Here is a 25,486-nt window from a genome sequence, read left to right as displayed (position 1 = left end):
TCCCGGCAGTTCTGAGTACGGCCTGTCTTCTCAGGTTCACGCACGCACGCACACACACACACACACACACACACACACACACACACACACACACACACACACACCTCCCTTTGTCCTGTCTGCTTAACCTGTGGAAGCCGGAGGTTTGGACTCCTGCCAGTGCTGGCTTCACCCCAGGGAGGGCATCATCACAGGGTCAGACTGGGCGACGTTTAACTGTCCCTTCCAGACCAGCGTCACCTCAGAACCCCTCACACTGCTATGATACAGCTCACCCAACAAGTAACACTGGCTTTCCAGCACAAGAGCTCTCTGGTCTTTCCTAAGGACATTAGACCCTGACTCCTGTCCCAGCAACCCAGGAGGAACAGTGAGGAGGGACGCACCTCCCCGTCATGTCAGCCCTTGTATCGTGGAACGCCTCCGAGTGTAATCTTATAATTACATAAGTCAAAACACTAGAAAAGGCTGTGGAAACCTTCTTAACACAGACAGCCATTCTCTGAAAATCACAACCCAGTATAAACAACAATTGATGCTAATCCCCATTCACAAGACATTCAAACCAGCTACAAGAGAAACAGGTTTGCCCAGCATCAAGTTATCATATATATATCGAACAGTTCAACGTGCACCCCAGACATGCACTTTTGTACACACCCATCTCTCCTTCCCCCACAACGGCTTCTCGCCGCGTGTCACTTCCTGTTCGTGACAAGCCCGCCATGACATGCAGGATATCGTAGCGACACAGACGTCAGTTCAGTCTTTGGAGCTCCCCTTCTCCTCACAGCTCGGTAAAACAGGGGGTCTAAGAGGGCAGAGAGAGAGGAGGGGGCGGGGGTGGATTGGTTTTGGTCCTCGTCACGGTCCGTTCTGCGACACCATGGGGGGGTCTACGCTCCGGGGGTGCCCGCGGAGGCCATGAGGGCGTCTCCGCCCTCCTCCACGCCCCCGTCCTGGCCGGGGGTGGTGTCTCTGGCCGTGATCACGATGGTGTTCTCGTCCATCAGCTCGCAGGTGGGGTTGGAGAAGGCGGACAGCGGCAGGGTGATGCGCTGCATCTCCCGCTCGTACACGCGCTGCTCGTGGTGCTTCTTCAGGTCGCGACCCCTGCAGGAGAACACACAGGTCAGACCCAGCGGACAGAGAGAAGGACAGAGATAAAGAAAGAGAGAGACAGACACATTGATACAACAGATATCGATAGAGTGGTGTATCAAAAGATGGCACAGATAACATTTAAAACGTTTTACACAGTTTGGATAGAAGCTGTTAGATTACTGGTGACAGATGAGGGAGGGGAGGGGTTGAGGTCAGGGGAAGAGAGGGGTAAGAGGGTTCAGGGCTGGTCCGAAGGAGCCAGTATGAAGCAGTCAGATTATCGATGACATAAATCTCCTTTAAACCTCCAGATATCCCCCTGTAGCAACTGCCGTCTCACTCAGATTAGGATTTATATTTCTGTCTGTAGAGGCAGGGGGTGGAACGCAGTGATGACTCATGGTTTACTAGAGAACGGTATTGATGTGGGTTTTTGTAAGGAGATATAGGCAGGACATGTAGAGAGGGGGGGGTGACGTAGGAAAAAACTGCATGTAAGCTTTCCCTGTGAGCTTCCAGGTGCCCCAGGAGAGTGTTATTTTAACAGCGGTAGTGTCCCAGGAGCAGAGTAACAGGATAGGCTGGAGGCTGTGAGTGCCGGCTGGCTCAGGCCCAGACAGGTGAGGTAGTGACGGGGTCAGGTGACAGCTGTGTCACTGGAGGAGCCTAGCCGGTCCAGGTCAGGTAACTGAAGGGCTGAGGTCTGCTAACTGCTGCAGCAGAGCCAGCATGACACTGTTAGACGGGGGCTTTGGCCTTCCTGCCTTCTTTCCTGCCTGCCTGTGTAGGCCTGCCTCCCTGCCTCCCTGCCTGCCTGTGTAGGCCTGCCTGCCTGCCTGCCTGCCTGCCTGCCTGCCTGCCTGCCTCCCTGCCTGCCTCCCTGCCTGCCTCCCTGCCTGCCTGCCTGCCTGCCTGCCTCCCTGCCTCCCTGCCTGCCTCCCTGCCTCCCTGCCTGCCTGCCTGCCTCCCTGCCTGCCTGCCTGCCTGCCTGCCTGCCTGCCTGCCTGCCTGCCTGCCTGCCTCCCTGCCTGCCTGCCTCCCTGCCTGCCTGCCTGCCTGCCTCCCTGCCTGCCTGCCTGCCTCCCTGCCTCCCTGCCTCCCTGCCTGCCTCCCTGCCTCCCTGCCTGCCTGCCTGCCTCCCTGCCTGCCTGCCTGCCTCCCTGCCTCCCTGCCTCCCTGCCTGCCTCCCTGCCTGCCTGCCTGCCTCCCTGCCTCCCTGCCTCCCTGCCTGCCTCCCTGCCTCCCTGCCTGCCCCCCTGCCTCCCTGCCTGCCTGCCTGCCTCCCTGCCTCCCTGCCTCCCTGCCTGCCTCCCTGCCTCCCTGCCTGCCCCCCTGCCTCCCTGCCTGCCTGCCTGCCTGCCTGCCTCCCTGCCTGCCTGCCTGCCTCCCTGCCTCCCTGCCTCCCTGCCTGCCTCCCTGCCTCCCTGCCTGCCTGCCTGCCTCCCTGCCTGCCTGCCTGCCTCCCTGCCTCCCTGCCTCCCTGCCTGCCTCCCTGCCTGCCTGCCTGCCTCCCTGCCTCCCTGCCTCCCTGCCTGCCTCCCTGCCTCCCTGCCTGCCCCCCTGCCTCCCTGCCTGCCTGCCTGCCTCCCTGCCTCCCTGCCTCCCTGCCTGCCTCCCTGCCTCCCTGCCTGCCCCCCTGCCTCCCTGCCTGCCTGCCTGCCTGCCTGCCTCCCTGCCTGCCTGTGTAGGCCTGCCTGCCTGCCTGCCTGCCTGCCTGCCTGCCTGCCTGCCTGCCTGCCTGCCTGCCTGCCTCCCTGCCTGCCTCCCTGCCTGCCTCCCTGCCTGCCTCCCTGCCTCCCTGCCTGCCTGTGTAGGCCTGCCTGCCTGCCTGCCTGCCTGCCTGCCTGCCTGCCTGCCTCCCTGCCTGCCTCCCTGCCTCCCTGCCTGCCTCCCTGCCTGCCTCCCTGCCTGCCTGCCTGCCTCCCTGCCTCCCTGCCTCCCTGCCTGCCTCCCTGCCTCCCTGCCTGCCCCCCTGCCTCCCTGCCTGCCTGCCTGCCTCCCTGCCTCCCTGCCTCCCTGCCTGCCTCCCTGCCTCCCTGCCTGCCTCCCTGCCTCCCTGCCTGCCTCCCTGCCTCCCTGCCTGCCTGCCTGCCTGCCTGCCTCCCTGCCTGCCTCCCTGCCTCCCTGCCTCCCTGCCTGCCTCCCTGCCTGCCTCCCTGCCTCCCTGCCTGCCTCCCTGCCTCCCTGCCTGCCTGCCTGCCTCCCTGCCTCCCTGCCTGCCTCCCTGCCTCCCTGCCTGCCCCCCTGCCTCCCTGCCTGCCTGCCTGCCTCCCTGCCTCCCTGCCTCCCTGCCTGCCTCCCTGCCTCCCTGCCTGCCCCCCTGCCTGCCTGCCTGCCTGCCTGCCTCCCTGCCTGCCTGCCTGCCTCCCTGCCTCCCTGCCTCCCTGCCTGCCTCCCTGCCTCCCTGCCTGCCTGCCTGCCTCCCTGCCTGCCTGCCTGCCTCCCTGCCTCCCTGCCTCCCTGCCTGCCTCCCTGCCTGCCTGCCTGCCTCCCTGCCTCCCTGCCTCCCTGCCTGCCTCCCTGCCTCCCTGCCTGCCCCCCTGCCTCCCTGCCTGCCTGCCTGCCTCCCTGCCTCCCTGCCTCCCTGCCTGCCTCCCTGCCTCCCTGCCTGCCCCCCTGCCTCCCTGCCTGCCTGCCTGCCTGCCTGCCTCCCTGCCTGCCTGTGTAGGCCTGCCTGCCTGCCTGCCTGCCTGCCTGCCTGCCTGCCTGCCTGCCTGCCTGCCTGCCTGCCTCCCTGCCTGCCTCCCTGCCTGCCTCCCTGCCTGCCTCCCTGCCTCCCTGCCTGCCTGTGTAGGCCTGCCTGCCTGCCTGCCTGCCTGCCTGCCTGCCTGCCTGCCTCCCTGCCTGCCTCCCTGCCTCCCTGCCTGCCTCCCTGCCTGCCTCCCTGCCTGCCTGCCTGCCTCCCTGCCTCCCTGCCTCCCTGCCTGCCTCCCTGCCTCCCTGCCTGCCCCCCTGCCTCCCTGCCTGCCTGCCTGCCTCCCTGCCTCCCTGCCTCCCTGCCTGCCTCCCTGCCTCCCTGCCTGCCTCCCTGCCTCCCTGCCTGCCTCCCTGCCTCCCTGCCTGCCTGCCTGCCTCCCTGCCTCCCTGCCTGCCTCCCTGCCTCCCTGCCTGCCTGCCTGCCTCCCTGCCTGCCTGCCTGCCTGCCTGCCTGCCTGCCTGCCTGCCTGCCTCCCTGCCTGCCTGCCTGCCTGCCTCCCTGCCTGCCTCCCTGCCTCCCTGCCTGCCTGCCTGCCTCCCTGCCTGCCTGCCTGCCTCCCTGCCTCCCTGCCTCCCTGCCTGCCTCCCTGCCTGCCTGCCTGCCTCCCTGCCTCCCTGCCTCCCTGCCTGCCTCCCTGCCTCCCTGCCTGCCCCCCTGCCTCCCTGCCTGCCTGCCTGCCTCCCTGCCTCCCTGCCTGCCTCCCTGCCTCCCTGCCTGCCCCCCTGCCTCCCTGCCTGCCTGCCTGCCTCCCTGCCTCCCTGCCTGCCTCCCTGCCTGCCTGCCTGCCTGCCTGCCTGCCTGCCTCCCTCCCTGCCTGCCTCCCTCCCTCCCTGCCTCCCTGCCTGCCTGCCTGCCTGGCTGCCTGCCTGCCAGCCTGCCTCCCTGCCTGCCTGCCTCCCTGCCTGCCTGCCTCCCTGCCTGCCTGCCTGCCTGCCTCCCTGCCTGCCAGCCAGCCAGCCAGCCAGCCTGCCTGCCTCCCTGCCTGCCAGCCAGCCAGCCAGCCAGCCTCCCTGCCTGCCTGCCTGCCTGCCTCCCTGCCTGCCAGCCAGCCAGCCAGCCAGCCTGCCTGCCTGCCTGCCTGCCTGCCTGCCTGCCTCCCTGCCTGCCTGCCTGCCTGCCTGCCTGCCTGCCTGCCTGCCTGCCTGCCTGCCTGCCTCCCTGCCTGCCTGCCTGCCTGCCTGCCTGCCTGCCTGCCTGCCTGCCTGCCTGCCTCCCTGCCTGCCTGCCTGCCTGCCTCCCTGCCTGCCTGCCTGCCTCCCTGCCTCCCTGCCTCCCTGCCTGCCTCCCTGCCTCCCTGCCTGCCTGCCTGCCTCCCTGCCTGCCTGCCTGCCTCCCTGCCTCCCTGCCTCCCTGCCTGCCTCCCTGCCTGCCTGCCTGCCTCCCTGCCTCCCTGCCTCCCTGCCTGCCTCCCTGCCTCCCTGCCTGCCCCCCTGCCTCCCTGCCTGCCTGCCTGCCTCCCTGCCTCCCTGCCTCCCTGCCTGCCTCCCTGCCTCCCTGCCTGCCTGCCTGCCTCCCTGCCTGCCTGCCTGCCTCCCTGCCTCCCTGCCTGCCTCCCTGCCTGCCTGCCTGCCTGCCTCCCTGCCTGCCTGCCTCCCTGCCTGCCTGCCTGCCTGCCTCCCTGCCTGCCTGCCTGCCTCCCTGCCTCCCTGCCTCCCTGCCTGCCTCCCTGCCTCCCTGCCTGCCTGCCTGCCTCCCTGCCTGCCTGCCTGCCTCCCTGCCTCCCTGCCTCCCTGCCTGCCTCCCTGCCTGCCTGCCTGCCTCCCTGCCTCCCTGCCTCCCTGCCTGCCTCCCTGCCTCCCTGCCTGCCCCCCTGCCTCCCTGCCTGCCTGCCTGCCTCCCTGCCTCCCTGCCTGCCTCCCTGCCTCCCTGCCTGCCCCCCTGCCTCCCTGCCTGCCTGCCTGCCTCCCTGCCTCCCTGCCTGCCTCCCTGCCTGCCTGCCTGCCTGCCTGCCTGCCTGCCTCCCTCCCTGCCTGCCTCCCTCCCTCCCTGCCTCCCTGCCTGCCTGCCTGCCTGGCTGCCTGCCTGCCAGCCTGCCTCCCTGCCTGCCTGCCTCCCTGCCTGCCTGCCTCCCTGCCTGCCTGCCTGCCTGCCTCCCTGCCTGCCAGCCAGCCAGCCAGCCAGCCTGCCTGCCTGCCTGCCTGCCTGCCTGCCTGCCTCCCTGCCTGCCTGCCTGCCTGCCTGCCTGCCTGCCTGCCTGCCTGCCTGCCTGCCTGCCTCCCTGCCTGCCTGCCTCCCTGCCTGCCTGCCTGCCTGCCTCCCTGCCTGCCTGCCTGCCTCCCTGCCTCCCTGCCTCCCTGCCTGCCTCCCTGCCTCCCTGCCTGCCTGCCTGCCTCCCTGCCTGCCTGCCTGCCTCCCTGCCTCCCTGCCTCCCTGCCTGCCTCCCTGCCTGCCTGCCTGCCTCCCTGCCTCCCTGCCTCCCTGCCTGCCTCCCTGCCTCCCTGCCTGCCCCCCTGCCTCCCTGCCTGCCTGCCTGCCTCCCTGCCTCCCTGCCTCCCTGCCTGCCTCCCTGCCTCCCTGCCTGCCCCCCTGCCTCCCTGCCTGCCTGCCTGCCTCCCTGCCTCCCTGCCTGCCTCCCTGCCTGCCTGCCTGCCTGCCTCCCTCCCTGCCTGCCTCCCTCCCTCCCTGCCTCCCTGCCTGCCTGCCTGCCTGGCTGCCTGCCTGCCAGCCTGCCTCCCTGCCTGCCTGCCTCCCTGCCTGCCTGCCTGCCTGCCTCCCTGCCTGCCAGCCAGCCAGCCAGCCAGCCTGCCTGCCTGCCTGCCTGCCTGCCTGCCTGCCTCCCTGCCTGCCTGCCTGCCTGCCTGGCTGCCTGCCTGCCAGCCAGCCAGCCAGCCTGCCTGCCTGCCTGCCTGCCTGCCTGCCTGCCTCCCTGCCTGCGTGCCTGCCTGCCTCCCTGCCTGCCTGCCTCCCTGCCTGTGTAGGCCTGCCTCCCTGCCTGCCTGCCCTAACCGCCTGCTACCATGCGGCATGTTACGCAACTCTGTTCCGCTCCGCTACACCCCGCATGATCCCACATTCTCTGCACTGTGATGTGGGTCCCCCCCCCCCCTTCACTGCAGACGCCTCCCCAGTGACCTCTACACGCAGGAGGGGCTGTGGACGAGGGCATGAGGGAATAAAGGGCGGGACTTCAGGCCTTCAGCCTGGAACCCAAGCTGCTGCAGCGCTCATTAACAAAGAGCTCCTTCAGGTTAGGTAACATCAACAGGCCCAGCTAATCAGATTTGATAGCCAAAAATAAATCTCATTCCCAGAGGCATCTGGCCTGCTGCCAGAATCCCCCTGGAGAGGGGGACTCTGTCTCTCTCTCTCTCCATCCCTCTATCCCCCTTTCTTTGTATCCCTTGTCTTTCTCTCTCTCTCTCTGCTACACTACTGCAGTGGATGTGCTATCTCGCCTGCACTCTCAGCCCCCTTCCAGGAGCATCCTAAAATAACCCTGCTGCTGCTGTGGTGTGTGTCTGCACCCCCGCCCCCGCCCCCCCACCCCCCCACCCCCCCGCCCCCCCGCCCCCCCCCTGGGGGCGTCACACGCTGCCTGACCACACGTGAGGGGCCGGGGAGGAACGCCACCTGATGCCTTGAAGTCGCCACACACATGTGCATATGCTCAAATGAAAACACACACAGACACACACACACTGTACTGTACCTCTTATAGAAGTACCCCACACTGATGCCAACCCCGAGCACGATGATGAGGCCCATCATGAGGATGCCCAGCACGTAGCCTGAGGAGCAAAAGGAAACAGTGACCATCCCGGGAGAGCGGCCCGTGTGTGTGCTGCAGGTCCAGGAAGCCGGCAGGTCCAGGAAGTGAGGAGGTCCAGGAAGTGAGGTCAGGACGTACCCAGAGTGCCGAGGTCCTTCTTCTTCGTTGGTCCGGTGCGTACGCGCTGGCTGATGCCCATGACGGGCTGGACAGCGGCCCCTTCTCCCTGGCCGGGGGCAGGCCGGCCGGGGGCAGGCCGGCCGGGGGCAGGCCGGCCGGGGGCAGGCTGGATGGGGGCAGGCTGGCTGGGGGCAGGCTCGGCCTCTGAACCAGCCTCGGCCTTTGAAGGCACTGCTTGTTCTGTACGGACAAGAAGAACATAACCGATATTGAAAATCCAGCATCCAAATATTGACTTGACTATTTCTGGAACCAATATCAGGTTTTCTTCACCACTTATTATTTTTTTTATCACAGAGCCAACTGCTGTGATCATTTCTGCATCAGCGGACAGTGAGCTTAAGTTCCATGACAAGCACTATATTATACGGCTGAAATGGACTGACTAATCAATGCATTGATCCAACTCGAGGGGGAAAACACAAAGGAAAGTAAGGAGGAGAGGACATGTTGGAGCGGACCACATGGTCTCCAGAGCACATGGTCTCCAGACAGTCTCTCCTGTGGTCAGGTTCACCCTCTCTGCCTCTGAGGTCATGCCGGCAGACACAGAGAGCCCTGGGAACAAGCTACACTCAGTCATCATCGAAAACCGAATCGAAATCTAATCAAAAGTTTAAAAGTATTGGGGAGCAGCATTGCACGTGAGCTGTCGTTCGCACGAGACAGGATGTCCACATCTGCTCCTGCTCAGACAAGCAGCCAGACCAACGCCTCCCTCCTCCCCCACACAAAAGTTGTTTACCAAGTATGTTCAAGTTGAAGGGCGTGGCTCATAACCAGCGGTAACCAATCACGGGCTGTCTCCATGGCATGAGAGCGACTCTCTACCAATGGGTGGAGGTGAAGGGTGGGGCCTTCACCTCCACCACCGGCTGCTGCTAACAGCACATGGCTCTTTAAACCTACACACCTGCAGGAACCAGATTCCAGGCCCTTGTTGTTGTTCAACTTGGTCTGTCTCCACGGACAATAAGGAAGCTAAAGGTCAAAACCCCAGGAAACACAGCAGATTAGCTCTGAGAAACTGACCTAGATCCCCCCCCTCCAGCTCCCCCAGCCTCCAACGAGGGCATCTTCTGAATGTTTTATCAGAACTCTCAACTGAATGTGGAAGTTGTTTTAGTTTTATGACGGAAAATAGTCTTGGATAACGCATAACTGTAAACTCCCATGTGACTATATCTGTGCTCGGAACACATCCAAAATGTCAGACTAGTTGAGACCTAGTTTAGAGGAGAAAGACAAGATGGCCTCTTGGTCTGAGAGGACATTCCCTTCATACCGCCTCCCCGGACTCTCTCTCTTTCAAATATTTACAGGACTTGTCGCCTCCAAGCCCTGAGATTGATCAAATCCCAGCAGTGAGCTTGCAGCTCCTGGGGCAAAGCCAACACCAGGAAGCAACCGACTGTTTCTAAAGTCCGTCCTGGGACCCCCTCCCAGGAAGAGGAAATTTTATGTGCAATTAAGTACATTTTTGACATTTTTGTCAGCAGCATCTTCGCCCTGCGCTCACTTCAAGTCTCTCCAGTGTATGTGTCTGTGTTTGTTGTGCGCGACTGGGAAGGCGAAAGCTAAATTGTACCTTCGCAGGGTTGGAGGGCACAGGAGAGTCTGTGGATCTGTGCGTCCGGGCTGGACACGTAACACCAGGGCTGACTGGACACGTCAGGGTTACGGCAGTAGTTATGGTCTCCAACACCTGCAGAGACAGAATACAAAAAAACACATTAATGTGTCTGTGACTCTTCTGTCATGGAGGAAGGCTGTCTGGTTTGTCCTGGTGTCTGGGTACACAGGACCAGATTCATTAATCTTTTACACTGCTTTATCACGGTAGAATTGATAAGAAGCAATGCACACAAAGGAAATGTGTAGAATGTATGTGTTTTTTACCCACATGGATTCAAATCTAATCTGTGTAGTGTGGGCGTTATTCCATCCAGTGCACAAATATTTTTCATTATGCATACCAGTTAATCAAATTCTATATTGGATTTAAATGCCACATTCAAACCATGTCTGGTATTTTCAAAGCTTCTCTTTCATGATGTCCTTGAGTTCTAGACTATTTGTTGCACATGTAAAAAAAAAAAAAAAAGTTTAACCCAACAGACGGGTTCACAGAGATGAAAACAGGACACGACTCAAGGACACGACTCAAGTCCCTAAAGCTAACGGACAGATTGTCTGGATTTTGTATTAAAATCGTCAACTTGATCGAACTGAACAGATATTAAGATAAGTCACATCTTGTTTGACAAATAAGACTTGATCCAAATTCAAAGCCGTGTCAATGTGTTTACCATGTTCATAGTCAGAGCGGCTTGTAACATCATAGTCTCTGGTTGTGTTGGTCCAGTTCAGACAGGTTTGTCCCGTGTAAGCGCTGCTTTTTTCGCCTCTGTAGTCCTCCCCGCTGGCGGTGATGCAGTCTGGAGAGGAAAAGCAGGCCCGGGGAAATGAAAAACACACGATGGAAAATACAAATATAACCACAAATTGTACTACTACATATTTAAACGAAATATAGTTTTATATAGCTACAGTTGATGATTTTTTAAGCAAACTTCTTTTTTTATTCAGATCTGATGCGGTTCATGAATAAAGGTCGATCAAGTTGTTTAAAAAATATATTCTTTAGGATGTTTTGGGAGTTTAACTAAAACATGTCAAGTTATATCCGGTTATATCCAGTTATTTGATTCAATAGAGATGAAACACGAACTACATGAACATCTGTTTTTATTCACAACATTTGACCTATCGAATAAAAATATGATTTGAAAAAGTAAAAAAAATAAAAGTAGGCTAATGCTCAGTATCGTATCTTATTACCTTTAATTGTGCTGTCGACCACCACTGCAACGCTCAGCAAAACAAAGTGCAATGAGAAAAGCATCTTGCTAAGTTTACTGGGTGAAGAAACAAATCGAAACATAGTGCACGAACGATTTTTAAAAAATGCTTCAAAGAAATAGACTATTTTTTTGAAAAACAGAAGAGCCTATGCTGAATAGTTCAGTCAAACTGCTCCCTTCGCTGAAGTCCAGCCGTTGTTATTGTCGAAGAGAAGAACGATTCCAGTTTTCTTCGTAAACAGCCTCTCTCTGAGAAGGAACTCCCTCTGCAGTAGCGGAGTCGCCGCCGTCTTCAAGGTCCTAGAACACGCTCACCTCACTACTGACTGAACGCAAATAGAGCCGCATCTATATAGATGTTGTCCCATTTTTTGGGGGTCAATATACCACCTACTTTTCTGTTGTAATCTACAAAAGATATTTTGCTGTCCGTCTGTTTTGATGAAGATCTCTAGCCTCAAACAGCATAATTGTTAACAACACACACCACAAAGCAATGATGAAATTAAAAGAAAAAGCTGAAAAGACTGTGACACTGAAGAACATTCTGGAATTGCACGTTTGTTCCAGAATTAACTGGACTCATAAATGCCAACATGAAACACGTTCCTCGAAAATAATTGCCACACTGCCCTCATTTCATTCCCTTTCAAAACAACAGTTTAACATTAGAGAATGCGAGGGCAAGTACTGAACCTCACAGCACTGTACAAACACTAACCTGTTATCTAACTAGTTAACAGCCTATTTATATGCCAAAATAATTACCCCTCAAATATTTTGACACAGGTGTGTGTTACTGACAACAAACGCACCCATCCTTGCCTTCTCATATTCATCAACATCTCACATCAACCGTTTCTAAATCCACCCGTGGTCTTGGTCAGGGACCCATGTTGACATCCCTGATGGAGCAGGCCTCTGAGGGACCAGGGCAGTGGCTAATCACAAGCCCCTCTGTGGGCCCAGGCAGCTGGCTGCTTACAGGGGAGAGGCCCCTGGCATTGTCTGCTGACCCCAGAGGGCCACAGGCCCACGGGGCGGTGCATGACTTGGTGTTAACTCTTTACGATTTTCAAACAAATGGCTGCTCTGCTGTCAGAAAATTCCTAACACAAACACCCTCTCCCTCTCGCACTCTCTGTCCTGTTCTGAAAGCACAGGTGCTTTGTGCCCCGTGACACACGACGCTCCCTGTTTCTTTGTGATACAAGCTCAACAAGTACAAGGCAGTACACTCCAATTATCTCTACACTGCAAACATAACATTCTGCTGCCATAACATAGTCAGACAATATTATGTGACGAACCACTGAAGTTTTCTGTTTCTACATATCAGTTTTCCTAACCACTTACAACGTATTCATTTAGCAAACACTTTTATTTAGAACATTTCCCTTACACACCAGTTTAACAGCTTTGAGCAGCTTTGACATCAGTGGGGAAAGGCAGCATCTTTTGTTCCCTAATGGAGTAAACAGCTAGGTCCTAGCTTGGCATGCTCAGATAGAGTAAACAGCTAGCTGCTAGCTTGGCCTTCTTCCCAGTGGATAATCATTCCATTCGCTGGACACAGAAGTACTAAAAGCCTGTCGGTTGTCTCCAGGTAACCGAGGATGCTCAGGGAATGGGAACGAACGCTCCCGTCAGGCCAGATGGTCAGCACAGGAAACCAGGCCACAGTTCAGGAAGCTCAGTTCCCTCGCTGGACCAGCCCAGCTTTTCCTCTCTTAATGATCTACCAAGTTTCCACTGGGGAAAAAAACATGTTGGCACGCCTTAAGAGGCAAATGAAAAACACAGAAATCATAGGAGTAATGAAACACTTCCAGATTAAGTTTTTAGGTCAGTAATCATCGATTTTCAAAAGAAGATATCACTGGTTGTTTTTGACGATAATACTGTATCTGTACAAAAGTTTACTTGTGTTTGCAAAGCACACCTTCCAACGTAATCGGATGTGGCGGAACATGGTTGCTGGACTGGTTTTGTTTGTGCACGATTCTCTCCTGAGAGAAAGGTTTTGCACAGGCTATAGTTCAAGGCATGTCTAAATCCGTCAGGATTAGACACCATCTCTGCCTATGTATTGTGCCAATATCTAACATGTCTTCGGGAACATGTAAGCCTATTAATGAATCATTTATACAAATCTTATATCATAAAGCGTTGCATAAAATGCCTGAAGGCGATTTATGAGTAGAAAAGCACCAGAAATTTAAAAAGTAAAAATACAGAAGACATGTTTCATTATATAAATCATGTAAATGTTATTCAATACATAGTAAGTCAAAACAGGCCCAGTGTCTACAAACATAATTACATTTAAGAACAACAACATTAAAAACCATGGAAGTGATTTCACAAAGTGGAAAGACAATGAGCTGGTGACAGGAAACAGGAGAATCCCCCTGTGGGGTCAGACAACACAAGCCCTTGTTTTCTTACACCAATCAAAACCCTCTTTGTCCACAGACCACCACATTAACTCTGAGGTCATCTAAACCGTCTTTCCAACAAGCAAATCAGTCAAACCATCGTCCGGACCAGACGGCACATCTTTAATCGGCCGGACGTTTTATCACATGTTCATTCATATCAGAGAAGAAGAACACTTTGTCCTTGATGAACTGACCTTCTACGGTACACGAGGGGAAGGTCAGGCAGCCCTCTCTAAACACTACTGAAGAGAGCCAGCTCTTATATCTGTTCCCTTCATATCAAACATTTGATATGTTATAAACCAGCTGCTGGTTAAGGCTCTTTCTCTAAAACCGTGGGCCAGTGTTCTGATGATGCATCCCCGTGCGGCCGGTTGCACGGCAACCAACCCCCCCCCCCCCCCCTCCTCCTCCCACAAACTCCTCCAGGCAGTCCATCATCTTCATCTGTAGTCCCGGCCTGAAAATGGACACTTATCCAGGCAGAGGGCCTCTAATGGGGCATGAAAGCATCTGGGTCCCCCTCCGACACACCACCCTCCCACCCCACAGTTACATCACCGTCTCCACCCCAACAGATGAGCAGGCCAGGACAGGGCCAGGGCTTCTGTGAGTGAAGGAGAGCGCCCCTCTGTGGCTGCTGAAGGTATGCCAGGAGAGGTGGAGGCAGCAGGAAGCAGCCTGGACTGGGCCTCCACAGAGGGGAGACTGTCTCCAGTCAATCCCCATCTTGACAAATATCAACTCATGTCCTTATTACTCAAATACAGAGACATACCTGCATAACATGAGCACATAATCAACATAGAGGGTTGTTCCTGACAGTGTGCTGATGGCTTTCGTGAGAGAAGGGAAGTGCTTAGTAGCCCCCCCCCCCCCACACACACACACATTCTGGTTGATACCCAGCAACCCTCTCAACAGTGATGGTAATGTGATCATGTGTTCGTCTGCCAAGAGCTCCAGAGCAGGCTGCAGTGTCAGCTGTCTGCTTCCAGGTAGCGTGAGGGCAGCAGGTCTGCTGCTGGCTGGGAGGGCCGTCCTGGGCCCAGCGGGGGGGGTCCAGGCGGGGCGGCAGAGAGGGCAGCGGGGAGCAGCACCCCTCTCTCACTCAGGGCAGCGTGGACGTTCTGGATGTGGTTGCGTAGGGTCGAGGGGTCACAGAGGGGTCTTAGGTTGTGCGATACCTCCAGGAGATGGAGGAGGAAGATCGCCCGCACCAACAGGCCGCAGAGGGTGCCGTGGAAACGGGGGTCCGTGAGGAGAGAGAACCACGCAGCGTCCAGAGTCTCACCTGGAGGAGAGAGACCAGTTTGAGACACCAAATACGCAACAGGTGAGGTCAGATGGCCCGTGGAATGAATGTGTGAGTGTGTGTGTCTCTGTGTGAGTGTGTGTGTCTCTGTGTGTGTGTGTCTCTGTGTGTGTGTGTGAGTGTGTCTCTGTGTGAGTGTGTGTGAGTGTGTCTCTGTGTGTGTGTGTTACCTGTGTGGAGGTCTCTGCACACAGCAAGGCCGGAAAGCACCGCAGGGACGTTCTCTTCCGCCCAGGCGTTCAGGCGGCGTGCCAGAGCAGAGGATTGTGGGTATTTGTGTGAGAGCTGGCGCAGGTACGGCAGCAGGCTGGCTGACATCACCGAGGGCTCGGCAAACACGTTGGCATCGTCCTGCTCGTACAGACTGGCACTCCTGAGGAACACACACACATACAACCCTTAACACACAACCCTGAACACAAACATCAAACAAGGAGCCTCTCTCAACCCTGGTCGTCAGGACCCCCTGTCCTGCATGTTCTAGAATCTACAACATGCAGAATCTCGATGTTTGAAAAAGGCTGGGTTGACTGGGTTTATCAGCCGTTTATGAAGTGACCCCTGACCCCTGTCATCTCTCCTGTACGTCTGTGAGCACCACCTCACCCGGTCCCCCCGGCCTCCCCCAGGACGGAGCGGAGGTCGGCCCCCGGCAGGTGCCCCAGCAGGGCCTCCAGGGTGTGTGGGCAGTCCCAGCCCTCCTCCAGCAGCAGGTCCAGCAGCAGGGGCAGAGCCCGGTTCACCTGCAGCAGGTACACCTGCCCGCCCGTCCCCCTGGAGGCGTGGGACAGCAGCGAGGTGAAGCCGGCCGCTCTGGTCCTCACCTGCAGGCTCTGGTCCTGCAGGAGGTGGAGGCCTGTGTTGATCACCCTGCAGGGACATTTATTTATTTATTCACTTAGCAGATGCTTTCATCCAAATTACAAACAGATGTCAACTGAGCCTCTACCTGGTGCTGATGCTGGGGAGGGGGTCGTGGTCCCTCAATGAGGCGCTCAGCAAGGGGCCCCCGGCCAGGCACAGGGCCAGGGCACATGCCGCCCGCATGACCTCGGGGGCCTCCGGAGTCCGGTGCTCCTCCAGCACGCCACACCAGCGGGGGAAGAGGCTAGATTGGAGGCTGAGGGGCACAGACAGGAAGAGGAAACAAGATGCAGGAAGGGGTTTTTGGTTTGTTTCTGGGACACGGTAGCAGTGGATGTGAGGGGAAACGTGGAGCGGGGGGGCTGACCTTTGGGAGAGGAGCAGGCTGGCTGCGGTCAGGGCCTGGGACAGGAACTCCGGTCCTCCCCTGTGTTCCTCCAGGAACCCCAGCAGCAGCTCCACACACCCCAGCAGGGAGGCCTCCTCCTGGGGGTCAGACGCAGGGGGCTCCTGGGGCAGCGGAGGGTCTCCTTCGGGCATCATCACGGCCACCAGGGCGGTCAGATAGGTCCTGCTGTACTCCGTACTCTGGCTCGACAGCGCCTCCTGCAGGCTGGCCTGCAAACACACCACATGGATCAGGCTGTTACACAGGGCCCCAGTCTGAAGCAGGCTGATCGCTCCAATGGTGATGGAGAGCAGGGGGAAACAATGCACCGTTCCATGCTGGGTGTGAGGGGGAAGTGAGAGATCTTATCAGACGCTTCCTACAGGAAACATAGGAAGACTGAGGGAGCGATCATGAGACCAACCACCTCTGGCTCAGAGGGAGAGTAGAGGGAGGTGTTCAGGCCCGGGAAACAGCACACGGATATCCTTAACCTGCCTGGCCGCGCTCCCGTCTCCCTGACGATGGAATATAATAGCCGACACAACACCCAGTCGTTGTAGCGCGGCAAATAAAGATCTCTCGTCTGATTTCGCCCTCGCGTGGAAATAAAGTCAGACGTACATTTGCCGCCTTGATTTCCTGCGATTGTGTTCGTGCCCAGACTCAGGGTGGAGCTGGTGGGGTCAGGTGTCTGAGAAGGGGTCACTCTCCCAAAGAGGGTCACCTTTGACCTCTAGGACAGGTCGTCTCACCTGCAGTGTTTTCACGATCATCTGCTGTGTGCTGGTCCCTCTCCAACTCCGCCCCTCGGCCACCCAACTGACCAATGAGAGCTTGAGATCAGGGCTGTAGGTGGGGAACGCTTCCCAGACCTGACACGCCCAGCTGGTGTCAATCACACACAGGAAGTTGATGGCACTCTGGTGGAAGGAGGATGTGCCGACCTGTGAGGGGGACAGATGTGTCACCAACTGTCACCACATCCTAACATCATCCAGGGGAGTGTTCTTTCAGGGAGTGTGTGTACGTGAGTGTTTTACAGTACCTGGAACCTGACTTGGGGTGTCAGGGTGTGTGTGTCCATGTGAGTCTGTGTGTGTGTGTGTGTGTGTCCGTACCTGCAGCCTGTGTCGAGGCGCCCGTAACTCCTCCAGGAGTGCCTCACGCAGCGGGGCCAGGCCCTCAGTCAAGAGCCCCTTCAGCAGCCCCGCCACACCCAGGAACACCCCCGCCACCAGGGGGCAGTGCTGAGCTCCTGTCACCAGCCACACCCTGGACTCCAGACGCCTCACCACCTCACCCAGCGGCATGCTGAGGTCCACACACACACACACAATTTGATCCAAAGTGACATCCAATAAGACCGTGTAAAACACAGACGGCTCCTTTACCCACAGAAGCGGTCAGAACCACACAACCCTCTGATCCCTGCTCTTCTGCCGAGCTTTCCGCACGCGCTCAGTGGGTCTCTCTGAATATACACATCTGCTGAATGAAGTGAACCTGGACGCTGTCTGACCTGTGTGTGGGGATGGCCCTCTCCAGCAGGGCCCTGGTCTGGAGCAGCGCTCCGTGGAGGCGGTTGTGGCAGCAGACGTCCCTGGAGGCCGGCAGCGCCGCCGTCAGCTTCAGCAGGGTGCTCAGGTACTCCGAGGGCGGCGTCATGGCGACCAGGGCGTCGGCGGCCATGACACGCACGCTGTACACGGGGCTGGAGGCCAGCTGGAGGAGGGGAGGCTGGAAGCCTGCCAGCGCTCTGAGGCGGAAACACAACAGCACACCATGTCGTCACGGCTACCATGTCAACGCGGCTAGTTCCGAATCCATGCGCGTTTCACTCTCGAACGGCTTTGCCCATTAGCTAAACGCCAACCCCAGAGGGAGTTCTATAGCGGGAGGAAAACAGCGCTCACCCTGTGTGGTCTGGGACCCCAGGCTGGAGTTTAGCCAGGAGGGTGAGGACAGGGTAGAGGGAGGGGTGCAAGCGCAGCCTGGCCTCCCCAGAGGGGCCCTGGAGGTCCCCCGCTGCACCCTTCAGCTCCCCCAGGAGAAAGGGCTTCAGGGCGGGGTAGTGGGTGAAGAAGGCCGGGGGGGACATGCTATGCTGGGTGCAGCCCTGCTCCCCCCCAGAGCGCTGGCCCAGCATACGAGAGCACAGGGAACCTGAAGGGAGGATCACAATAAGAAGTGCTGTGGAAGTGTTGAGGAAAGCTAAGCTAGGCTAGGCTAAACTAGGCTAGGCTAAGCAGCGCTCTCTCTTACTGTAGAGCTGCAGCGCGGCATTCCTCATGGCCCAGCAGGGAGAGCTGAGGAGCGTCAGGGACAAGATGGCCACGGAGGAGGCGAACTGCAGCACGGCCACGCCCAGACCTGAGCTACGAACCAGGGCCTGCAGGGTGTGGACCGCAGACACCTGGAGGAGGGGGAGGGAGGGAGGGAGGGAGGGAGGAAGGACATGTGTGTGAGAGCCTTCACCTGTAGCGTAAACGTTACCGTGTGAACCGGTGCAGATGTGCTGTACCTGCGGCAGGTCCAGGGTGGGGTCCCAGTCCTGGGGCAGCGCGGCGCTGGCCGTGCCCAGCAGGGTGTGCATGCTGTGGGCCAGGAGGGGCCGGGCCATGCTGGCCTCCTCAGCCGACACCACACACAGGATGAGCATGGGCAGGCCGGCCGCACGCCGCGTCACCGAGGTACCCCGGGGAGACTGGACCACCTGGAGCCCCTGGAGACACACACACACACAGACACAGACACACAGCCCCTTAGACCCCACACCTACAGCCATGTTCTCCACAGAGTGTTAGCAAGGACATGTGCACACAGGGTGAGCAAGCTACGCTATGTTGGAGCAGGGAAAATATGTAGAACACTCTGGACATGTGGCGTGAGGGCGAGGCTGGTAAGGGGGCGTGGCTGGCGTACCTGCTGCAGCATGTGTGCTGGGATGGCCCTCAGCTCCGGGTCCCAGCAGCCCAGCAGGGAGGCGCAGAACCTGGTGAAGCCCACACAGCAGCCCTCCACCGCCCCCTGGTGGACACAAACACCTGCATTACTGCTGAGGCTCCAAGAGGACTTCTGTTAAGTTCCGACCGGAGGGTTCCGACCGGAGGGTTCCGACCGGTGGGTTTTCGACCGGAGGGGTTCCGACCGGAGGGGTTCCGACCGGAGGGGTTCCGACCGGAGGGTTCCGACCGGAGGGTTCCGACCGGAGGGTTCCGACCGGAGGGTTCCGACGCAGCTTTCTCACCCAGTGGCGGCATTTGAGGAGAATGTCCTGGAAGACTTTGGAGGCCCTCCACATGTCCTCCAGCGTTAAGAAAGAAGCCGTCTCTCTGGACCCAGTCAGGAGTCTCTCCACCAGGGAACCCAGGAAGATTCCAATTCCCTGAAAAGAAGAAACACAAAACATAACAGTTCAGTCATTTCATCCATTTGTTTCATTCCTGTGTTTACAGAGCACACTAATACACCGGTAAGGGATCATTGCCTACATGTCACCATAACTAAAGTCAATATAATTAAGAAACATCTTATATGATAGAGAGAGGGAGAGAGGTAGAAAGGGAGTGAGTTAGAGAGGCAGATGGGTGGCGTCCTACCTTGAGGGACACCCAGCAGCAGGTGAGGACCAGGCTGTGTTCCTCAGACAGCAGGACACACTCATCGCCGTCCCCCGCCCCCTGGGCCACCAGGGAGCCGATGGCCCTGCCCATGTCACTGAAGGACGGAGGCACATCTGACCAGGAGAGAGGGTCAAGGGTCAAACGGGATGGTTACAGAGTAACATCTAGAACATGCAGGACCAGTGGGCCCTGAGGACCAGTGGGCCCTGAGGACCAGAGGACCAGTGGGCCCTGAGGACCAGTGGGCCTTGAGGACCAGAGTTAAGAGAAGCTGTTATAGGATATCCGTGTCATATCATTCCCATCCTAGAACCCGTTGTTTCTCCAGGCAGGTGTGTACCTGTGTCTGCAGCGCTGGTGCGCTGGTCTCCGTACAACACGCCCAGCAGCAGCTGTGTGATGTTCTCCAGAAGACCCAGGAGCTCCACAGTGGCCCGGGGGTCCAGCGCCTCGCCCAGGCTCCCAGGGCCCTCCAGCAGACACCTCTCCAGGGCGCTCAGCACACCTGCAGGACAAGGAGCAGCGCTGGTCTCAGGTGGAGGGGACAAGCCCGCAGGGGACGGCTGAATGAGGAGGTGTGTGTGTGTGGCTGAGAGCTTCACCATGTATGGGCCTGGTCTGAGGAGGTGTGTGTGTGTGTGGCTGGGAGCTTCACCATGAATAGGCCTGGTCTGAGGAGGTGTGTGTGTGTGTGGCTGAGAGCTTCACCATGAATAGGCCTGGTCTGAGGAGGTGTGTGTGTGTGTGGCTGGGAGCTTCACCATGAATGGGCCTGGTCTGAGGAGGTGTGTGTGTGTGTGGCTGGGAGCTTCACCATGAATGGGCCTGGTCTGAGGAGGTGTGTGTGTGTGTGGCTGGGAGCTTCACCATGAATGGGCCTGGTCTGAGGAGGTGTGTGTGTGTGTGGCTGGGAGCTTCACCATGAATGGGCCTGGTCTGAGGAGGTGTGTGTGTGTGTGGCTGGGAGCTTCACCATGAATAGGCCTGGTCTGAGGAGGTGTGTGTGTGTGTGGCTGAGAGCTTCACCATGAATAGGCCTGGTCTGAGGAGGTGTGTGTGTGTGTGGCTGGGAGCTTCACCATGAATGGGCCTGGTCTGAGGAGGTGTGTGTGTGTGTGGCTGGGAGCTTCACCATGAATGGGCCTGGTCTGAGGAGGTGTGTGTGTGTGTGGCTGGGAGCTTCACCATGAATAGGCCTGGTCTGAGGAGGTGTGTGTGTGTGTGGCTGAGAGCTTCACCATGAATAGGCCTGGTCTGAGGAGGTGTGTGTGTGTGTGGCTGGGAGCTTCACCATGAATGGGCCTGGTCTGAGGAGGTGTGTGTGTGTGTGGCTGGGAGCTTCACCATGAATGGGCCTGGTCTGAGGAGGTGTGTGTGTGTGTGGCTGGGAGCTTCACCATGTATGGGCCTGGTCTGAGGAGGTGTGTGTGTGTGTGGCTGGGAGCTTCACCATGAATGGGCCTGGTCTGAGGAGGTGTGTGTGTGTGTGGCTGGGAGCTTCACCATGAATGGGCCTGGTCTGAGGAGGTGTGTGTGTGTGTGGCTGGGAGCTTCACCATGAATGGGCCTGGTCTGAGGAGGTGTGTGTGTGTGTGGCTGGGAGCTTCACCATGAATGGGCCTGGTCTGAGGAGGTGTGTGTGTGTGTGGCTGGGAGCTTCACCATGAATGGGCCTGGTCTGAGGAGGTGTGTGTGTGTGTGGCTGGGAGCTTCACCATGAATGGGCCTGGTCTGAGGAGGTGTGTGTGTGTGTGGCTGGGAGCTTCACCATGTATGGGCCTGGTCTGAGGAGGTGTGTGTGTGTGTGGCTGGGAGCTTCACCATGTATGGGCCTGGTCTGAGGAGGTGTGTGTGTGTGTGGCTGGGAGCTTCACCATGTATGGGCCTGGTCTTTGCAGCAAGCATCATGTCAGCCTTGGCGGTCTGGTAGTGCAGATCCAACTCATCCAGCAGGTACCGGACCAGGCAGGAGGCCTGGGTGACCCCCTGCCCTCTGGGGCTGAGGCTGGGGTCGGGGCTGCACCCCTGCCAAGGCACCTGGGATTGGCCTCCACACCTGCAAACAGCGAGGAGGGTTCAGGGTATCATTAGAAAGGTGTGTGTTCCTGTGTGTGTGAGAGTGTGTGTGTGAGTGAGTGAGACAGAGAGAGACAGAGAGAGAGAGAGACAGAGAGAGAGAGACATAGAGGCACAGCCTACTTCTGCAGCAGGACCTTCATCATCAGCGCCCCCGTCTGGGCCTGAGGAACCCTCGGGCTGCACACCAGCAGCACCGCTCTCCCGCTCACCACCACCCCCACGTCGTCATGGAGACGGCCCGGGAAGAACTTGGCCAGCAGGTTGGCCGCCAGCTCCCTGATCTGGAGAGAGAGAGACGACGAGGACGGAGTCATCCCACAGCAGCTGTGGACGTTCTAGACCCCTGCTTTAGACCCGCCCTTCAGACCCACGCATCTTACCTCATTGGTCGAATCCTCGAGGCATCCAATCAGGACCAGCTGTTTGGACCGGGAGAAGAAATCCCACAGTCCTCTCTGCCTGGCCCAGTCGATCAGAGAAGCCATGTTGACTGAAGAAGGGAGGATAAATTATAATTTTTACTGTACAGCACTATGGTCAACCATGGTAGTTTTTAAAAGTGCTCTATGAATGAATATCGATTGATTGTGGATGCACGGGCTTCAGAGAGGCCCTCTCTGGCGGGGTACGAGCCCCAGGCTCGCTGCCTGACCTGGGGGCTGGCCCTTCCTCCTGTCTGGGCTCCAGGTGTCGGTGCAGGTGTCCAGCACGGCGGCCAGGAGCAGCAGAACAGTCTTCTTCCTCTGGAAGCTGTGGCCCGGGGCCAGGTAGGAGCAGGGCAGCTGGGACAGCCACTCTACAAACCCTGCAGAGCAACAGGGTTTTAAGCTGCTGTGTTTGTTACAGATGGATCATCTATGATGATGGAGTATTACAGACTGTACTGAGTGGATTCACCTCAGACCCTCCCTCCCTCCCTCTCTCTCACTCACCCACTCCCTCTCCCAGAGCCCCGCCCCCGTCGGCAGAGTGGGCGTCGTCTCCGACGCGTCCTCCCTTCCGTCTCCGGAGGAGGGCGAGGCAGCTGTCTCGGACCCGGACCAGGAGCTTCCTGACGCGGGCCTGGAGGTGCTGGCGGAACGGGGACGAGTCGCTGTTGAGGTTGTGGGGGATGAAGTCCTTCAGCAGGGCCAGCTCCTCCGGGCGCGGGGGCTCCCTGGTCCTGGGGCAGCAGCACAGGAGGTCCAGGGCAGCCAGGCGGACCTTGTCGTCCGCGGAGCCCAGCGCCAGCTGGAGGGTGTCCAGGGAGGACGGCCCCTCCAGGGCCCAGGGGGAGGCTCCGGACGTGGCTCGCTGGACGCTCACGATGCAGGCCCAGGCGTGGAGCTCCTGGGGGCTGGTTGGGTTCAGGTGGGCCAGCAGGGGCTCCACGGCGGCGGGGTAGGTGCGGAGGGTGCAGGGCAGCAGGTGGGTGGAGCTGTTGGTCTGGACTAGAGGCATACCAGACATCAGGGCTTCCAGTAGATACGGACGCCAGTAAGCCGCCCAGCGATTGGCCAGCTGCAGCTCTGTGGGCGGGGCCTCCGGGGCGGTGACCTCACACAGTTCCCGCCTCTGCTGCTGGAGGAGACACCTGTAGAGCTCGGTGGCACACGGGGACAGCTGATTGGTGGACAGGCACTTGAGGAGGTGGTCAGGCAGGTCGGAGTACTGCACCAGCACCTGGAGCAATCAGAAATGAGGAAGCATGTGTTGTCATCTCTAGGTTGAATATATGTATTTATATAGATATATACACTATTGTAGTATAATAATGCAAGGTTGAGAAGAAAAAAAAAATATTTCAGCATTTTTGTTAAACATTTATTTGGGCCTAATCATATGCCCAGATATGTAGACTATATACAATACATGTATGTGTGTAGACATTCTTATGTTCAATCTCAACAAATCTAATCACTGCATGAGGTGTAGTCGTGACAACGCCGTTGAGCCTCACCACGTGGGTGCCCAGGTAGGGCAGAAGAGCACAGAGGGGGGGGTATTTAGCCTTGGTGCCCCAGGGAAGCTTGGCCACCTTGTCCAGTAGAGATGCATACAGGGTCTTGTGTGTGTCTCCAAAGCGCTGGCAGTCCATCTCGTACACCTCCAACAGCAGACTGAAAGCACCGCGCACAAACTCTGACACTCCTTCCACCTGAGGATGGGCGAGGAGGGATGCTCAGGTCACCAGGACGACGAGGGAGGTGGTGTCACCTGAGCGGAGCGAGGAGGAGGGCGTTCTACTCACGGGGCTCTCAGCGTTGTTCCAGATCACCTGAGTGAGGCGTGTCTGAAGGCTCGAGTCCTCGGACAGGAGCGGGGCTGATGTCACCGCCCAGACCTCGGTCAGAGTCGCCCTCACGCTCTTCAACCACAGCGTCAACACTGCCACCACACAGACCACACCATCACACACTTGGTCTGTTTTAATGTGCGTACGCTACATCTCTAGACAGAACGACTTCTTACCTTCAAACACGTAGTAGTGACAGTCTAGCTTCTCCCCACACAGGGCAGAGACCAGGGGGAATAACCCGTCCAGGAGGAAACACGACTAAAAAGACAGTCCGATTGAACCATTACAACAAATGCTCGGCTAAAAGTTTCGTGGGAATGACAAACAATAGCAACATTTCCTGTTGAGGTTCATTAACTTCCTGGAAAAGTTCCTTAGCTTCCTGTAAAAGTTATTCAACTTCCTGTAAAGGCTCATTAACTTCCTGTCAAGGCTGGGAGGTGTATGAGAGAGAAGCAGCACCACTAGCCGTACCTGCGGGTTGTCCAGCCCAGGGCGCCCTGACGGACCAGGACTGACCAGGATGTCCTTCCTGCAGCAGGTCAGCAGGCCTCTGCTCACGGCCAGGCGCTCCACTCCGTCCTGCCCCCGAGGACGGCACCGCACCTGGACACCACCTACAGCCAGCACCCACACCTCTAGGGGAGAAGAATCAGCAAGCCACATCAGTGTCAGGGGAGGGGATGTGTCAGAGCGCTAGAGCATCTGACTGCAGATCCAAACCCTCCTGATAGCATCGTGAGAGATCACGTGTCGCAGAGTCTGGAGATGAGGTGTGCTGCTGTCACGTACCTGAGAGACAGACCTGGAGGAGGCTCCAGGCTGCGGCCCCCCCGCCCCCCAACTCCTCCGGGGCCCCCTCCTCCGGGGCCCCCTCCTCCGGGGCCGTGTTGATCAGCATGGCCACGGCCGTCCCCGCCAGGAGACGGGTGTCTCTGTTGGAGCACTGCTCAGGACAGAGGATGGAGGAGGGGAGGACGGATGAGAGGGAGGACAGCAGGATGGGTGCATGGGATGAAGAGATGATAGATCAGGGCCAGTTTAACAGGCTGACGTGGGCTCTAGCGCTGCTGTGACTCGTACAGACCTTCCCCAGTAGGATGTCCATGAGGGACTGGAGGATGCTCTGCACGGCCGGGCTGCCCCTCTCCTCCCCCCACACCAGCGGAGACACCTCACCCGGCAGCAGCTGGAAGATCTGCAAACACACCTGGAGAGGGAACAGGTTGAAAAGTCGTCAAATATTTTCATTTCTGTTTGTGTAAACGGGTATAAATCAGCATTATCACTTTCAGTTCTAAATGTATTTGTTTGTTTTACCCAAAGCGACGTACATAGGACGCACTTGAACCTGCAACCTCTTGATCTGCAGTCAAACGCTCTACCCACTAAGCTATACCCATTCCTAAATGAAGCGGTGCTTCGCTACAAACGCGATATGAGGCAAACGGGACTGGGCAAGGTGGTTACCTTGACAGCCAGGTAGCACAGCGAGCCGTTCCTCCAGGTCTCCTGCTCCAGCATGCTGGAGAACAGCTCTGACACTTTCCCCAGCAGGGACGGACACGCGCCTCGACACACCTCGCGGCCCACATCGCTGTCCTCCAGGAACATGCAGGCTGGAAACGGGAGGAACATCAGCTGGTCTAAGACATCTTTCACCATCTCTCTCACAATAAAAAGATTAAGAAATTCATAACTCGCCTCTCTGAAGGTCCTCACTTGATAATGTCTGTAAAAGAAAAACATAAACAAGGTGACAAAAAACACAATCCTGTTATTAATTCTAGCTTTACCTGGATCATGGATGGAAAGGCAAAGCTAGTTACCTGGTTAGAGTCCACTATGGCGTGTATACAGCGTCGGGTTTCCCCCAAAACCACTGAGTGGTTCACCTCAGCCAAATGTACCAACATCTGTAAAGAATAATATGTAATACT

General features: G+C 58.0%; 2 protein-coding genes across 2 annotated transcripts; both read right to left on the bottom strand.

Moving 5' to 3' along the window:
- Window positions 1-896: 896 nt before the first annotated feature.
- pik3ip1 (phosphoinositide-3-kinase interacting protein 1) lies at window positions 897-10,596 on the bottom strand. The gene is made up of 6 exons (XM_062451053.1): window positions 10,533-10,596; window positions 10,001-10,129; window positions 9,280-9,396; window positions 7,650-7,871; window positions 7,452-7,530; window positions 897-1,113 (listed from the first exon to the last, which is right to left on the bottom strand). The coding sequence occupies exons 1-6, from the start codon at window positions 10,594-10,596 to the stop codon at window positions 897-899; spliced, it is 828 nt and encodes a 275-aa protein (XP_062307037.1).
- si:ch211-225b11.4 (tRNA (32-2'-O)-methyltransferase regulator THADA) lies at window positions 10,038-24,397 on the bottom strand. The gene is made up of 26 exons (XM_062451790.1): window positions 24,339-24,397; window positions 24,021-24,184; window positions 23,720-23,804; window positions 23,499-23,635; window positions 23,208-23,405; window positions 22,201-22,930; window positions 21,921-22,073; window positions 21,649-21,758; window positions 21,389-21,549; window positions 21,064-21,245; window positions 19,530-19,694; window positions 19,166-19,302; window positions 18,814-18,951; window positions 18,489-18,593; window positions 18,088-18,288; window positions 17,829-17,979; window positions 17,480-17,729; window positions 17,086-17,322; window positions 16,685-16,877; window positions 16,319-16,510; window positions 15,543-15,793; window positions 15,261-15,431; window positions 14,918-15,181; window positions 14,482-14,684; window positions 10,533-14,290; window positions 10,038-10,129 (listed from the first exon to the last, which is right to left on the bottom strand). The coding sequence occupies exons 5-25, from the start codon at window positions 23,343-23,345 to the stop codon at window positions 13,977-13,979; spliced, it is 4,446 nt and encodes a 1,481-aa protein (XP_062307774.1). The 5' UTR covers window positions 23,346-23,405; window positions 23,499-23,635; window positions 23,720-23,804; window positions 24,021-24,184; window positions 24,339-24,397; the 3' UTR covers window positions 10,038-10,129; window positions 10,533-13,976.
- Between the last annotated feature and the right edge of the window lie 1,089 nt (window positions 24,398-25,486).

This window comes from Osmerus eperlanus, chromosome 25, assembly GCF_963692335.1.
Source record: "Osmerus eperlanus chromosome 25, fOsmEpe2.1, whole genome shotgun sequence".
Taxonomy (NCBI): domain Eukaryota; kingdom Metazoa; phylum Chordata; class Actinopteri; order Osmeriformes; family Osmeridae; genus Osmerus; species Osmerus eperlanus.
Note: the sequence above shows the minus strand (reverse complement) of the source record. Positions and strands in the feature narration are given on the sequence as shown.